This window comes from Chiloscyllium plagiosum, unplaced genomic scaffold (genome assembly GCF_037043375.1).
Source record: "Chiloscyllium plagiosum isolate Xiang-an unplaced genomic scaffold, Cpla_swu_hap1 HiC_scaffold_47, whole genome shotgun sequence".
Lineage (NCBI taxonomy): Eukaryota > Metazoa > Chordata > Chondrichthyes > Orectolobiformes > Hemiscylliidae > Chiloscyllium > Chiloscyllium plagiosum.
The window spans coordinates 15,861,518-15,876,335 of record NW_028270185.1 but is presented as its reverse complement, the minus strand read 5'-3'; the positions used below and the strand labels follow the sequence as shown (position 1 = coordinate 15,876,335).

Sequence of the window (14,818 nt, the reverse complement as noted above, 5' to 3'; positions counted from 1 at the left end):
GTGGGCTCCCTCTTGCGCACAGCAAGATCCCACTAGCAGCTCCTCATGAGGTGAGACGGCATTGGTCGAATGGGGAATGCCGGCTACCAGCGCAGGGGCACGGTCCCAGCTGCACTTTGGTGAGAAAGTGCCATGGGGTTCCCGGATCCAGCCCCCCCCCCCCCCCCCCCCCCCACCGCCAACCGAATGGGTCAACCAAGAAGCACTGGCACCTCTGGGCATTGCCGTGTGCCCTCTCTCGGTATACTGCACCAGGGGTGGGACGGTTAATGGAAAGACGTTTCAAAATAAAAAGCGCTTTCTAGGACCTGTTTCAGTTTGATCAATTTGCCATTGACCATGAGGCGGCCATCTTTGATGGCGGATTTAGACTCGAAAGATCAGAGGGGTCCCGTACGGGTTATAACAAGCAGCGAGGAACTGGTATCGTCTTTAAGACAGGGCACTCGGCTTCCAGGAGGTTTCTGCCCAGCGCAACCTGATCCATTTCCAGGCCGAGAGAGCGACGGTGGGCCCAGTCTGAAAGTCTCAGACACCCCTCGGTACCTCAGTGAAGTACAGCCCACAGTGAGAGCATGGAATCTGTTACCGTGGGGACGGGGGTGGGCCGGGGGTTTACAGAGGCGTGTGGTTCTGCTGGAGCTACCTGAGCAGGAAGCCCTACCGCTCTCGTCGCGTCGTCACGGGAAGGACATTAACGACCAATCCCGTCATGACTGCGTAGGCCTTGGCCTTCCCAGAGTCCGTCCCCATCCCGTGACTTTCACTCAGAGTCAGGCTCCCTCGACATTACCAGGCTCTCGCTACATCATGCCAGCGGCAAAAACAACCTGGCAGTAATGATACTGCAATACTGCGGTAGTGCTTATTTCTCCCCCCAGCCCCCATGGTGTGTGTGTGCAGGTGTGAGACACAGTGAAAGACACAAAGTGCACGAATCTTTATTCAGTTTCCACCACCAGGAAGATAGGAAACACCCGAGTGGCCAGTGACAAACACTGCCCTTCACATCAAAGGGCAGTGCTGTGTGATCAAAACAGTGAGGGGGAGGGTAGGGACTAAATCAAAATACAGTTGGAGGGAGAAATAATGCACTCCACTCCCTGCGGCGCCCACCTCTCCTGAACAACTCCAGGGTGTTGGTGGACACCGCGTGCTCCTTCTCCAAGGACACCCGGGCCCTAACGTAACCGCGGAAGAGGGGCAGGCAGTCGGCCCTAACGACCCCCTCCACGGCCCGCTGCCTCGACCTGTTTACGGCCATCAATGGCCACTTAGAGTCAATTAGTAAAAGAGATACCTGTTCGATTTGATTGGTCGATCATTGGCTGGACGATTCGGCGTCTTGCGTTGATGAACCTGAACGAAAACGACAGCAGTTATTGAAGCGAAGCCCTCCCTCAAATACCAGGATAAGCTATCAACATGGCAGCCGGGTCGGTGCTTACCATGTGGCACCACATGGTAAAGGACAGCAGGACAACCCCTTGAAGAGCTCCTGCCCGAAACGTCGATTCTCCAGCTCCTCGGATGCTGCCTGACCTGCTGTGCTTTTCCAGCATCACTCTAATCTTGACTCTGATCTCCAGTATCTGCAGTCCTCACTTTCACCATGTGGCAGCTGTTATCCAGCTGTGCTTTGACAGAGGTATAATTCCAGAGGAATGCAACAACATACAGAATTTATAAAGCAGCCATGTTCCTCCTTTGCTCCACACCTGACCTGCCTTCCATTACCCTTTCCTGAAACCCATCACCTTCTCCTCGGCTTCCGCTCTCTCACTCTCTCTCTCTCGAGCACCTACCTATCCCCACCTTAACCACAACATCTCTAATGGCGCCATGTATAATCCAGCTCAATATTTTATGATAGGTCACTCTCCTTAATGGTTAACAGTAAATTGGGTTACAAACTACACTCTACAAATTCAACATCATATGCCCCACTTGCCCCTGGATGGGGGCAGCTCCAACAACACTCAAGAAGCTCGACACCACCCAGGACAAAGCAGCCCCCGCTTGGTTGGCACCACACCCACAAACATCCCCTCCCTCCACCACCGACGCTCAGTAGCAGCAGGGTGTACCATCTACAAGATGCACTGCAGCAATTCACCAAAGATCCTCAGGCAGCACCTTCCAAACCCACGACCACTTCCATCTAGAGGGACAAGGGCAGCAGATACAGGGGACCACTACCCCCTGCAAGTTCCCCTCTGAGCCATTCACCATCCTGATTTGGAAATACATTGCTGTTCCTTCAGTGTCGTTGGGTCAGAATCCTGGAATTCCTTCCCTCAGGGCATTGTGGGTCAACCCACAGCACATGGACTGCAGCGGTTCAAGATGGCAGCTCACCCCCACCTTCTCAAGGGGCAACTACCATTGCCAAACCCCATGAAAAATAAACTTGTAGCTCAAAGGCATGTAGCACAGTTTGTGGAAGGGGGACTGGGATGAAATTGAAACTTTCAATGTGTGGAAATAAAGGTGACCCCTCAGGAGGACGTTGAACTCTCACTGGGTGAGAGAACAGGGATACCCGATGTGAGAGCCAACAGAAAGCTGTGAGCTGGCAGCAAATCTTCACAAAATGCCCACTTCTACCTGAAAGAGGGGCTGGCATGGAAGAGGAGTTGAGGCCTGAGCCAGATCAGCCGTGATCTTGGTGGACAGCAGGGCAGGCTTGAGGCCTAACCCTAGGCCTACTCCTGTCCTCACCTCAACACTATCTCAGCTACGAGGAGAGATCACTCGGGTTGGAGTAGAGGAGGCAGACGAGAGGGCCAGGGGGTAATGGATCTGATTGAGGTGTACCTAGCTCTGAGGGACATGGAGAGAGTCAATGTTTCCCCTTAGTAGAGGGCCCAAGAAGCAGTGGGCACCATTTTAAATTAAAGGGAGCAGCAGATTGGAGAAAGAATGTTTTAATCCCAGAAGGTGATGGGCGTCTGAAACTCACTGCGAGAAGGGCAGTAGAGACAGGAACCCTCAAGTAGCATTCAGCTGAACACTTGAATCGCTGTCATGTACAAGGGTGGGGTGGCACGGTGGCTCAGTGGTTAGCACTGCTGCCTCACAGCACCAGGGTCCCAGGTTCGATTCCCAGCCTCGGGCGACTCTCTGTGTGGAGTTTGCACATTCTCCCCGTGTCTGCGTGGGTTTCCTCCAGTTTCTTCCCACAATCCAAAGATGTGCAGGTTTGGGTGAACTGGCCATGCTAAATTGTCCCATAGCGTTCAGGGATGTGTAGGTTAGTCAGGGGAACGGGTCTGAGTGGGTTACTTTTCGGAGGGTTGGTGTGGACTTGTTGGGCCGAAGGGCGTGTTCCCACACCGTAGGGATTCTATGAGATAATGGGCAAAGTGCTGGAAAATGGTGTTAGAATGGGAATGTTTGGTGACCAGTATACATATGATAGGCTGAAGGGCCTTTTCCAGTATTGTACAAACCCTATAACTCCAGATATTTTATAATCGACCTGTTCAGCGATGTTATGACACACCTCTGGAGCAGGTGAACCTGGTCCTCCTGGCTCTGAGATAGAGACACTACCACCACGCCCAGCTCTGTAACATGATCAAATGGCAAAGCAGGCCTGAGTGACCTGAGTCTCACTTTATGTCGGTCTAGCTCACCGCTCGAGGTTCTAACTGAGTAATTATTTCTGGCAATCCCCCCACCCAAGGTGGGTCTGCCCATTGCCAGGTGAGGACTCAGAAATGACCTACGTGGGACAACGTTTGAAGATGGCTTCCATCCCCCACCCCACAATGAGCCTGTGACGTCCTATTGCTCCACTAACAAAACAGCAAGGCACTCTGAATTGATCAGGGTATCGTGGAGAGGTATTTGATTGGAAACCACTCACTCACTGAAAGGAAGGTGGGGGGGGGGGGTGCAAATGTGAAAGATCTTGGGTGACCGACCCACCAAATATCCCCGTCAGCCCTCGATATGGACCTTTGAAACAAGACGGGACCCTCTATCGATTTTGTACAACACCATTGATAGGCCATTCCCCTGGATAATACCCTCAGGGGAGGCTGGAGTTGGGTGCTTCCCATTTGTGGGGCATTCCGGGGCGAGAGGCCCCTCGTCTTAGGACAAGGGGCGGCAAATTTAAAACAGTCTTCAGGAGGAACTACCTCACCCAAAGGATTGTGGTCCTGTGGAATTAGCTATCCCAAAGTGCGGTGGATGCTGGGAGGAGAGAGGCAGGTTTATAATGGGCAATGGGTTAGAGCAGGAAAATGGGGGTGAGGGGCCGATCAGATGGTGGAGAAGATGGACCGAATGGCCTAAATCTGCTCCTGCATCTTATGAACATCTGGACGGAGCTAGGAGGCATGGCAGAGGCCAGAAGGTGAGGCATACCCTGGTTCTGAGAGGGAGGGGTAGTGACTGCACCATGACTTGAAGAGAGCTCCTGGTGGTGACGAGGGGGGCTATGGGTACACTGCTTTTGTCACCCAAATGTACAACTCAGGATCATCCAATCCCTACAAAGAGGCCATTCGGCCCAGACCGACCCTCCAAAGAGCATCCCACCCGATCCCAGTAACCCTGCATTTTTCCCATGCCTAATGCACCCTGACCTGCACATCTTTGGACTGTGGGAGGAAACCGGAGCACCCGGAGGAAACCCACGCAGACACGGGGAGAATGTGCAAACTCCACACAGAGAGTGGCCTGAGGCGGGAATCGAACCCGGGTCCCTGGTGCTGTGAGGCAGCAGTGCTAACCACTGAGCCACCGTGCCGCCCAAAGAACAGGGGATTCAGCCTGCCCTTGCCATTGAATAAGATCACGACCAATCACAGTGCTGCCTCAAACCCATGGCCACGCACAATAAGCAACTCACCGAGTGCTCAAAATCCTCTCCAAATGCAAAACTTGAATCAACCCAATGATCTGGCCTTCGCTGATAGAGAGACTTCTCTCATTTTTAAACAGCATCCCAGCTCTAGATTCCTCTGAGAATGGGGAACATCCTGTCAGTAGCCGATTTTCTTTTAGAATTAGATTCCCTACAGTGTGGAAACAGGCCCTTCGGCCCAACAAGTCCACACCAACCCTCCGAAGAGTCACCCACCCAGACCCATTCCCTTACCTTTTTAATCCTACATTTACCCCTGACTAATGCACTAACCTGCACATCCCTGGCCGCTATGGGGCAACTTAGCATGGCCAATTCACCCTAACCTACACACCTTTGGATTGTGGGAGGAAACCCACACAGACACTCGCCCAAGGCTGGAATCGAACTGGGATTCCTGGGACTGTGCAGCAGCAATGCTAACCACTGGGCCACCTACTGTCGGAAAAATCTCATTCCATTCATGAGCGCACTTCAGGGAAGGGAATTTGCTGTCCTTACCTGGTCTAGCCTACACGTGACCTCCAAACCCACAGCAATATGGCTGACTCTGAACTGCCCTTTGCACAGTTAGGGACGAGCAATAAATGTCAGCCTGGCCAGCAACACCCTCATCCTGTGAATGGACAAAAAAAATCTCTGTCCAGCCCCCCTCCTATGTTTCAAGATCTCTCATAGAGATTATATTCTCAAATCTCATAAAGACATAGAGATGTACAGCATGGAAACACACCCTTCGGTCTAACCCGTCCATGCCGACCAGATATCCCAACCCAATCTAGTCCCACCTGACAGCACCCGGCCAACATCCCTCCAAACCCTTTCCTATTCATATACCCATCCAAATGCCTCTTAAATGTTGCAATTGTACCAGCCTCCACCACTTCCTCTGGCAGCTCATTCCATACACACACCACCCTCTGTGTGAAAAAGTTGCCCCTTAGGTCTCTTTTATATCTTTCCCCTCTCACCCTAAACCTATGCCCTCTAGTTCTGGACTGCCCCCAACCCAGGGAAAAGACTTTGTCTATTTATCCTATCCGTGCCCCTCATCATTTTGTAAACCTCTATAAGGTCACCCCTCAGCCTCCGACGCTCCAGGGAAAACAGCCCCAGCCGGTTCAGCCTCTCCCTGTAGCTCAAATCCTCCAACCCTGGCAACATCCTAGTAAATCTTTTCTGAACCCTTTCAAGTTTCACAATGTCGATCCTGTAGCAGGGAGATGAGAATCGAACTCAGTGTTCCAAAAGTGGCCGAACCAATGTCCTTTACAGAGAAGGATAAAAACCTCCCCCTCCATCCTGTGGTAGGGTCTCAGCTGAACGTGTAGCCCTCCTGTCACCAGAGCCCCTGAAGCAGCGAGGTCTTGGTGCCCCCATGTTTCCATTCTGGCCCGCCCCCGGCCCAACCCCCACACAAAACGTTCACCTCCAGAAACAGGAACCACGGGGGAATAGCCCATACCCTCAGACACCCGCTCACTGAGGGATACCAAAGTCTGAGCGATGGCCCCTCATTCTTGAAATGTCTGCCTTGTCTTGTTCCTCACCCCTCCCTCCACCCCGACCCATCTCTCCCTTTATCTCCTGGATATTGCTGAGGGCGATTTCTGAACGAAGAGAGAGAGAGAGAGAGAAAAGCATCAAGGCTCGTCTGATCTGAATCGGTTGAAAGCACAGCCTCTGACAGCCCGAGAAAATGTTTGTCAGTGATCCATCATCTCGGCCGGGCCCCTCACTCACCACCACAAACGGCTCAGCTGGCTTCACCCCTTTCATGATTTTACTCCAAGTCAACTGTTTAGCAACAAAGCCTGGGGCCTTCCAGAGAGAGAGGGGGAGAGAGCATGAAAGCCGTTCTATTTTACCAACTGTTGCACTGACTTGCTTGTACTCTCTCTGGACTCCAATTTCTCATTTTTTTGAGAGAGAGATTGGAAGAAAAACACAGATATACTTCCAGTGATTCTTCCCAAAGAAAGGTTTTTGCTTTTTTGCTCCAGGGAGCTGAGGTAATCTGTTCATGAGAAATCGCGCTCTGTTCCTTTGGGTAATTTTTTTCCCGATTCCTGGCAATTTGGTGTGTTTTGCATTCTCTTCCTGCTTTGAGGAAACACGCACTGAGGCTGTTAGCTGCATCACCTTTGACTGCTTTTCAAAATGGCCGCCCCACCTGGCGACAGAGGAGACACTGGATCCACATTCCCGCCTGCCGCATCTGGGCCAGATCCACGTGCCCTGGCTGGATCCCCGCACCCAGGATCCATTGTGGCCCCTGACTTCATTGGAGTGGATTACCACAATCAGGGTGGATTACCGCAATCCGAGTGGATTCGCACTCTGCACCTTCCCTCTTCGTCATCGGGCAATGGGCCCGTTTGCTAAACTTTTTTGACTGAAGCTGAAGGGATCCTCTCCACATTCCTCTGGGTGAAGAGATCTCTTCCAGTTACAGGGATCGATTCCAGTGACGAGATCCACATCAAGTGAAGGGGACGGGGGGGAAAACTCCATGTGAAGTGGTCCACTTAAGTTACAAGGATCAAGTCTGTCTAAGGATCCAGCCATATTGGTAAGATCTACTCCATGCACAGAAATCCACTCCGGTTGAAATGATTTGCTTTAGGCACAGGATTCTGTTCTGAGTATACAGATCTACTCCGGGTGAAGGGATCCACTAATGATGAGGGGAACCACAGCCCAGGTAAAGAAATCTGTTGCAGGTATCAGGATCCTCACCAAGTACAGCGGCCAGTTCTCCACCAGGGACAGGGATCAACTCCAGGGTTTGCTTTGGGTGATGGGATCGACTCCAGGTGAAAGAATCCATTCCACGTATGGGGTGCATGCCAGGATTGGCATCCGGCACAGGGATCCACTCCAGGTGGTGCAATCCGCTTCCAGGTGTTGGATTCCTTCTTCAGCTGATGGGATCCACTCTAGGTGTTAGATCCACTCTAGGTGCTGGGGAATAGGCTCTAGGTGCTGGGATCCACTCTCGGTGCTGGGATCCACTCTTGGTGCTGGGATCCACTCTAGGTGCTGGGGAATAGGCTCTTGGTGCTGGGATCCACTCTAGGTGCTGGGATCCACTCTAGGTGCTGGGGAATAGGCTCTAGGTGCTGGGATCCACTCTAGGTGTTAGATCCACTCTAAGTGCTGGGGAATAGGCTCTAGGTGCTGGGATCCACTCTAGGTGTTAGATCCACTCTAAGTGCTGGGGAATAGGCTCTAGGTGCTGGGATCCACTCTAGGTGCTGGGATCCACTCTAAGTGCTGGGGAATAGGCTCTCGGTGCTGGGATCCACTCTAGGTGCTGGAGAATAGGCTCTAGGTGCTGGGATCCACTCTAGGTGCTGGGATCCACTCTAAGTGCTGGGGAATAGGCTCTAGGTGCTGGGATCCACTCTAGGTGCTGGAGAATAGGCTCTAGGTGCTGGGATCCACTCTAGGTGTTAGATCCACTCTAAGTGCTGGGGAATAGGCTCTCGGTGCTGGGATCCACTCTAGGTGCTGGGGAATAGGCTCTAAGTGCTGGGATCCACTCTAGGTGCTGGGATCCACTCCAGGTGCTGGAGAATAGGCTCCAGGTGCTGGGATCCACTCTAGGTGCTGGGGAATAGGCTCCAGGTGCTGGGATCCATTCTAGGTGCTGGGATCCACTCTAGGTGCTGGGGAATAGGCTTTAGGTGCTGGGATCCACTCTAGGTGCTGGGATCCACTCTAGGTGCTGGGGAATAGGCTCCAGGTGCTGGGATCCACTCTAGGTGCTGGGATCCACTCTAGGTGCTGGGGAATAGGCTCCACTCTAGGTGCTGGGATCCACTCTAGGTGCTGGGGAATAGACACTAGGTGCTGGGATCCACTCTAGGTGCTGGGATCCACACTAGGTGCTGGGGAATAGGCTCCAGGTGCTGGGATCCACTCTAGGTGCTGGGGAATAGGCTCTCGGTGCTGGGATCCACTCCAGGTGCTGGGATCCACACTAGGTGCTGGGGAATAGGCTCCAGGTGCTGGGATCCACTCTAGGTGCAGGGAAATAGGCTCTCGGTGCTGGGATCCACTCTAGGTGTTAGATCCACTCTAAGTGCTGAGGAATAGGCTCTAGGTGCTGGGATCCACTCTAGGTGCTGGGATCCACTCTAGGTGCAGGGGAATAGGCTTAGGTGCTGGGATCCACTCCAAGTGATTGGATCCTCTCGAAGTGATCTAACAGCAGTGTTCTGGGGTATCGCTGGTGAACTGAGCGTCAGTTTAACTCTGAAGGCTCACTCTTGTCCTGTTTGAGTGCTGCTCCAGACGTAGGGCCACAATAACACCTCAGGACATGAGGTTGGTAGGCAGCCCATCCACAGGCCCTGGTTTCCTGGTAAGGGTTTGCTATGAGTTTACCAGAAACTGTGCAGGTAGCGCTGTTAAACATCCAGAGCATTTATACACACGTTCTGTCTATAACGCATTCTACTGAGCAGAGCTCTTTGGGAACTTTGTGTCAAACATGCACCACAGAGTCTGAGAAGGAGGCTATTCAGCCCATTGAGCCTGTACTCGCTCTTCGAATGACATCAATACTGAGTGCCAGTCTCCTGCCTGATTTCCATATCTCTCCAAAAAGCCATCTAATGGCCCTATTGAATGGCTCAGTTGACAAGTCCCTGCCCACATTTCCAGGCCATGCGTTCCACACCCTCATACTCGCTGGGTCAGACCGTTTTTTTCCTCACATCACCCCACCCCCTGCTTCATTTGCATATCTCTTTAAATCTATGCCCTCTCATTCCTACTCCTCTTATGAACTTCGACCCTATTCAGCCCACGTTCTAGGTACAGATCTTTCTGAAAAAAAATTCTTTCACAAGATCTGGCATCGTTGGTGTGGGCATGAATTATCTGCCCTATCCCTAATTGCCCTTTGAGAAAGTGTGGGGGGGGGGGGGTGAGCTGCCTGCCTGAACCGCTGCAGTCCACCTGCTGTGGGTTGACCCACAATGCCCTGAGGGAGGGGAATTCCAGGATTTTGACCCAGGACAAGTTAGGATGGTGAGTGGTTTGGAGGGGAACTTGCAAAGAGGGTGGTGTTCCCCTGTATCTGCTGCCCTTGTCCTTCCAGATGGAAGTGGTCGTGGGTTTGGAGGGTGGTGTCTGAGGTGCGTTGCTGATCATGTCCTGGAAATTCTCCAAAGGCTGGCAAATGGGACGAGTTCAGTTTAGGGATGTGGTCCGCATGGACAACTTGGACCGAAGGGGTCACCTGACGAAGGAGCAGCGCTCCCGAAAGCTCGTGATTTCAAATAAACCTGTTGGACTACAACCTGGTGTCGTGTGACTCCTGACCTTGTCCACCTCAGTCCACCTCCCACAGCTATGACGTTGTGACATAGGAGGACTTTTACTGAGGACGCAATGAATAATGTTCCCTTAGACTTTCCTCTCCCAGCTTCTTACACGGCCGCACTCGTGTTTATTTCAAACGGGCTGTTCTCTCTTTGACTGAAATGCAATAGGACCACTTGGGCCTTCACCATTGAATATTAGAAGGAAAGTGAATTAGAAAATCTTCGAATAATTCAAAAGGAAGCCACTGGAGAGTTTGTGGGTGACATTCAGTGCCTCTGTGTGAGACCACAAGGTCATAACATACATAAGAAGTCGGAACAGGGGTAGGCCACCTGGTCCCTCCAGCAGGCTCCACTATTCAATAAGATCATAGCTGATCATTATCATGGACTCAGCTCCACTTACCCACCCTCTCACCATAACTCTTAACTCCTTTACTGTTCAAAAATCTATCTTTGCCTTAAACACATTCAATGTAGTAACCTCATTGGGAAAGTAACTCCACAGTTTCACAACCCTTTGGGTGAAAAGGTTTCTCCTCAACTCAGTGGTCAATCTGCTCCCCCCCCCTTATTTTGAGGCTATAGCCCCCACTTCTAGTTTTACCTGTCAATGGAACCAACCTCGCTGCTTCTATCTTACCTACTCCCTTCATAATTTTATATGTTTCTATAAGTTTTCTCCCCTCGTTCTTCGAAATTCCAATGAGCCCCAGTCTACTCAATCTCTCATCATAAACCTTACCGACACAACTGGTGATATGGACAAGCCAGGGAACTACAGACCAATGAGCCTGACATCGGTGGTGGGCAAGTTGTTGGAGGGAATCCTGAGGGACAGGAAGTACATGTATTTGGAAAGGCAAGGACTGATCCGGGATAGTCAACATGGCTTTGTGCGTGGGAAATCATGTCTCACAAACTTGATTGAGTTTTTTGAAGTAACAAAGAGGATTGATGAGGGAAGAGCAGTGGACGTGATCTATATGGACTTCAGTAAGGCATTCGACAAGGTTCCCCATGGGAGGCTGATTAGCAAGGTTAGATCTCATGGAATACAGGGAGAACTAGCCATTTGGATACAGAACTGGCTCAAAGGTTGAAGACAAAGGATGGGTGGTGGAGGGTTGTTTTTCAGACTGGAGGCCTGTGACCAGTGGAGTGCCACAAGGATCAGTGCTGGGATCACTACTTTTTATCATTTACATAAATTATTTGGATGCAAGCATAAGAGGTACAGTTAGCAAGTTTGCAGGTGACACCAAAATTGGAGGTGTAGTGGACAGCGAAGAGGGTTACCTCAGATTACAACAGGATCTGTACCAGATGGGCCAATGGGCTGAGAAGTGGCAGATGGAGTTTAATTCAGATAAATGTGAGGTGCTACATTTTGGAAAAGCAAATCTGAGCAGGACTTATACACTTAATGGTAAGGTCCTAGGGAGTGTTGCGGAACAAAGAGACTTTGGAGTGCAGGTTCATAGCTCCTTGAAAGTGGAGTCGCAGGTAGATAGGATAGTGAAGAAGGCGTTTGATATGCTTTCCTTTATTGGTCAGAGTATTGAGTACAGGAGTTGGGAGGTCATATTGCGGCTGTACAGGACATTGGTTAGGCCACTGTTGGAATATTGTGTGCAATTCTGGTCTCCTTCCTATCGCAATGATGTTGTGAAACTTGAAAGGGTTCAGAAAGGATTTACAAGGATGTTGCCAGGATTGGAGGATCTGAGCTACAGGGAGAGGCTGAACAGGCTGGGGCTATTTTCCCTGGAGCATCAGAGGCTGAGGGGTGACCTTATAGAGGTTTACAAAATTATGAGGGGCATGGATAGGATAAATAGGCAAAGTCCTTTCCCTGGGGTTATGGAGTCCAGAACTTGAGGGCATATGGTTTAGGGTGAGAGGGGAAAGATATAAAAGAGACCTAAGGGGTAACCTTTTCACACAGAGGGTGGTACGTGTATGAAATTAGCTGCCAGAGGAAGTGATGGAGGCTGGTACAACTGCAACACTTAAAAGGCATTTGGATGGGTATATGAATAGGAAGGGTTTGGAGGGATATGGGCCGGGTGCTGTCAGGTGGGACTAGATTGGGTTGGGATATCTGGTCGGCATGGACGGGTTGGACCGCAGGGTCTGTTTCCATGCTGTACATCTCTATGACTCTATGACTCTGGAATCCAGCTGGTGAACCTCCTCTGCATCCCCTTCAGTGCCAGTACATCCTTTCTCAAGGAAGGAGGCCAAAACTGCACACAGTACTCCAGGCGTGGCCTCACCGGCACCCTACACAGCTGCAACATAACCTCCCTGCTTTTAAACTCGAGCAACGAAGGACAATATTCGATTTGCCTTCTTAATTACCTGCTGCCCCAGCGAACCAACTTTTTGTGATTCTATGAAAACTGTTGCTGGGGTTATTACTGAGTGCTACAGCAAAGCAAGGCAGGATCAGATCAAACAGAGAAAGAATGAGAGAGCACATGCCACTCAGAAAGTGGGAACGTAATGGCAGAATGGTAATGCTCCTGGGCTGATCATCCGAGTCCCAAATTAGGTATAAAAACAGAAAGGTCTGGCACCATCTGCTCTGAGGAAGGGTCACAGGACCCGAAACATTAACTTTGTTTTCTCTTGACATGGATGCTGCCAGACCTGCTGAGTTTTCCTGGCCATTTCTGATTTCCATGCGCCTGCAGTTATTTCGTTTTCTTTTTTCTGGTTTGGTTGTACATTCAAATCCCACCGAAGGTAAACAATTCAACTTTGAAATAAAATAAAATGAAGCTCTAACTAGCCTCAAACACGTAGCCACTGCCAATTGTCAGGTAAACCCAATGGGTTCACTAATACCCTTTTGGGAGGGAAATCCTTACCCATGTCTGGCTGGCATGGTGGCACAGCAGTAGGGTGGCTCAGTGGTTAGCCTCATAGTGCCAGGGACCCCGGTTCGATTCCAGCCTCAGGCGACTCTCTGTGTGGAGTTTGCACATTCTCCCCATGTCTGCGTGGGTTTCCTCCGGGTGCTCCGGTTTCCTCCCTCAATCCGAAGATGTGTAGGTTAGGGTGAATTGGCCACGCTAAATTACCCCATAGTGTTCAGGGATGTGTAGGTTAGGGTGAATTGGCCATGCTAAATTACCCCATAGTGTTCAGGGATGTGTAGGTTAGGGTGAATTGGCCATGCTAAATTGCCCCATAGTGTTCATGGATATGTAGGTTAGGGTGAATTGACCATGCTAAATTGCCCATGGTGTTCAGGGATGTGTAGGTTAGGGTGGATTGGCCATGCTAAATTGCCCCATAGTGTTCAGGGATGTGTAGGTTAGGGTGGATTGGCCATGCTGAATTGCCCCATAGTGTTCAGGGATGTGTAGGTTAGGGTGAATTGGCCATGCTAAATTGCCCCATAGTGTTCAGGGATGTGTAGGTTAGGGTGGATTGGCCATGCTGAATTGCCCTATAGCATTCAGGGATGTGTAGGTTAGGGTGAATTGGCCACGCTAAATTACCCCATAGTGTTCAGGGATATGTAGGTTAGGGTGAATTGACCATGCTAAATTGCCCATGGTGTTCAGGGATGTGTAGGTTAGGGTGGATTGGCCATGCTAAATTGCCCCATAGTGTTCAGGGATGTGTAGGTTAGGGTGGATTGGCCATGCTAAGTTGCCCATAGTGTTCAGGGATGTGTAGGTTAGGGTGGATTGGCCATGCTAAGTTGCCCCATAGTGTTCAGGGATGTGTAGGTTAGGGTGGATTGGCCATGCTAAGTTGCCCCATAGTGTTCAGGGATGTGTAGGTTAGGGTGGATTGGCCATGCTAAGTTGCCCATAGTGTTCAGGGATGTGTAGGTTAGGGTGGATTGGCCATGCTGAATTGCCCTATAGCGTTCAGGGATGTGTAGGTTAGGGTGGGTTGGCCACACTAAATTACCCCATAGTGTTCATGGATATGTAGGTTAGGGTGAATTGACCATGCTAAATTGCCCATGGTGTTCAGGGATGTGTAGGTTAGGGTGGATTGGCCATGCTAAATTGCCCCATAGTGTTCAGGGATGTGTAGGTTAGGGTGGATTGGCCATGCTAAATTACCCCATAGTGTTCAGGGATGTGTAGGTTAGGGTGGATTGGCTATGCTGAATTGCCCTATAGCGTTCAGGGATGTGTAGGTTAGGTGAATTGGCCACGCTAAATTACCCATAGTGTTCAGGGATGCGTAGGTTAGGGTGAATTGGCCATGCTAAATTGCCCCATAGTGTTCAGGGATGTGTAGGTTAGGGTGGATTGGCCATGCTGAATTGCCCTATAGCATTCAGGGATGTGTAGGTTAGGGTGAATTGACCATGCTAAATTGCCCATGGTGTTCAGGGATGTGTAGGTTAGGGTGGATTGGCCATGCTAAATTGCCCCATAGTGTTCAGGGATGTGTAGGTTAGGGTGGATTGGCCATGCTAAGTTGCCCATAGTGTTCAGGGATGTGTAGGTTAGGGTGGATTGGCCATGCTGAATTGCCCTATAGCATTCAGGGATGTGTAGGTTAGGGTGGGTTGGCCACGCTAAATTGTCCCATAGTGTTCAGGGATGTGTAGGTTAGGTGCATTAGT

At 50.7% G+C, this 14,818-nt stretch overlaps 1 protein-coding gene across 5 annotated transcripts in view; it reads right to left on the bottom strand.

Moving 5' to 3' along the window:
- LOC122542948 (homeobox protein Meis1-like) overlaps positions 1 to 14,818 on the bottom strand; it is a 552,868-nt gene that overhangs the window by 19,351 nt on the left and 518,699 nt on the right. For all 5 annotated transcript variants that reach the window (XM_087984102.1, XM_087984106.1, XM_087984103.1 and 2 more), the window contains exon 10: positions 1,301 to 1,359. In XM_087984102.1, coding sequence (XP_087840228.1) covers positions 1,301 to 1,359 — 59 coding nt within the window. The remainder of the gene's footprint in view (positions 1 to 1,300; positions 1,360 to 14,818) is intronic.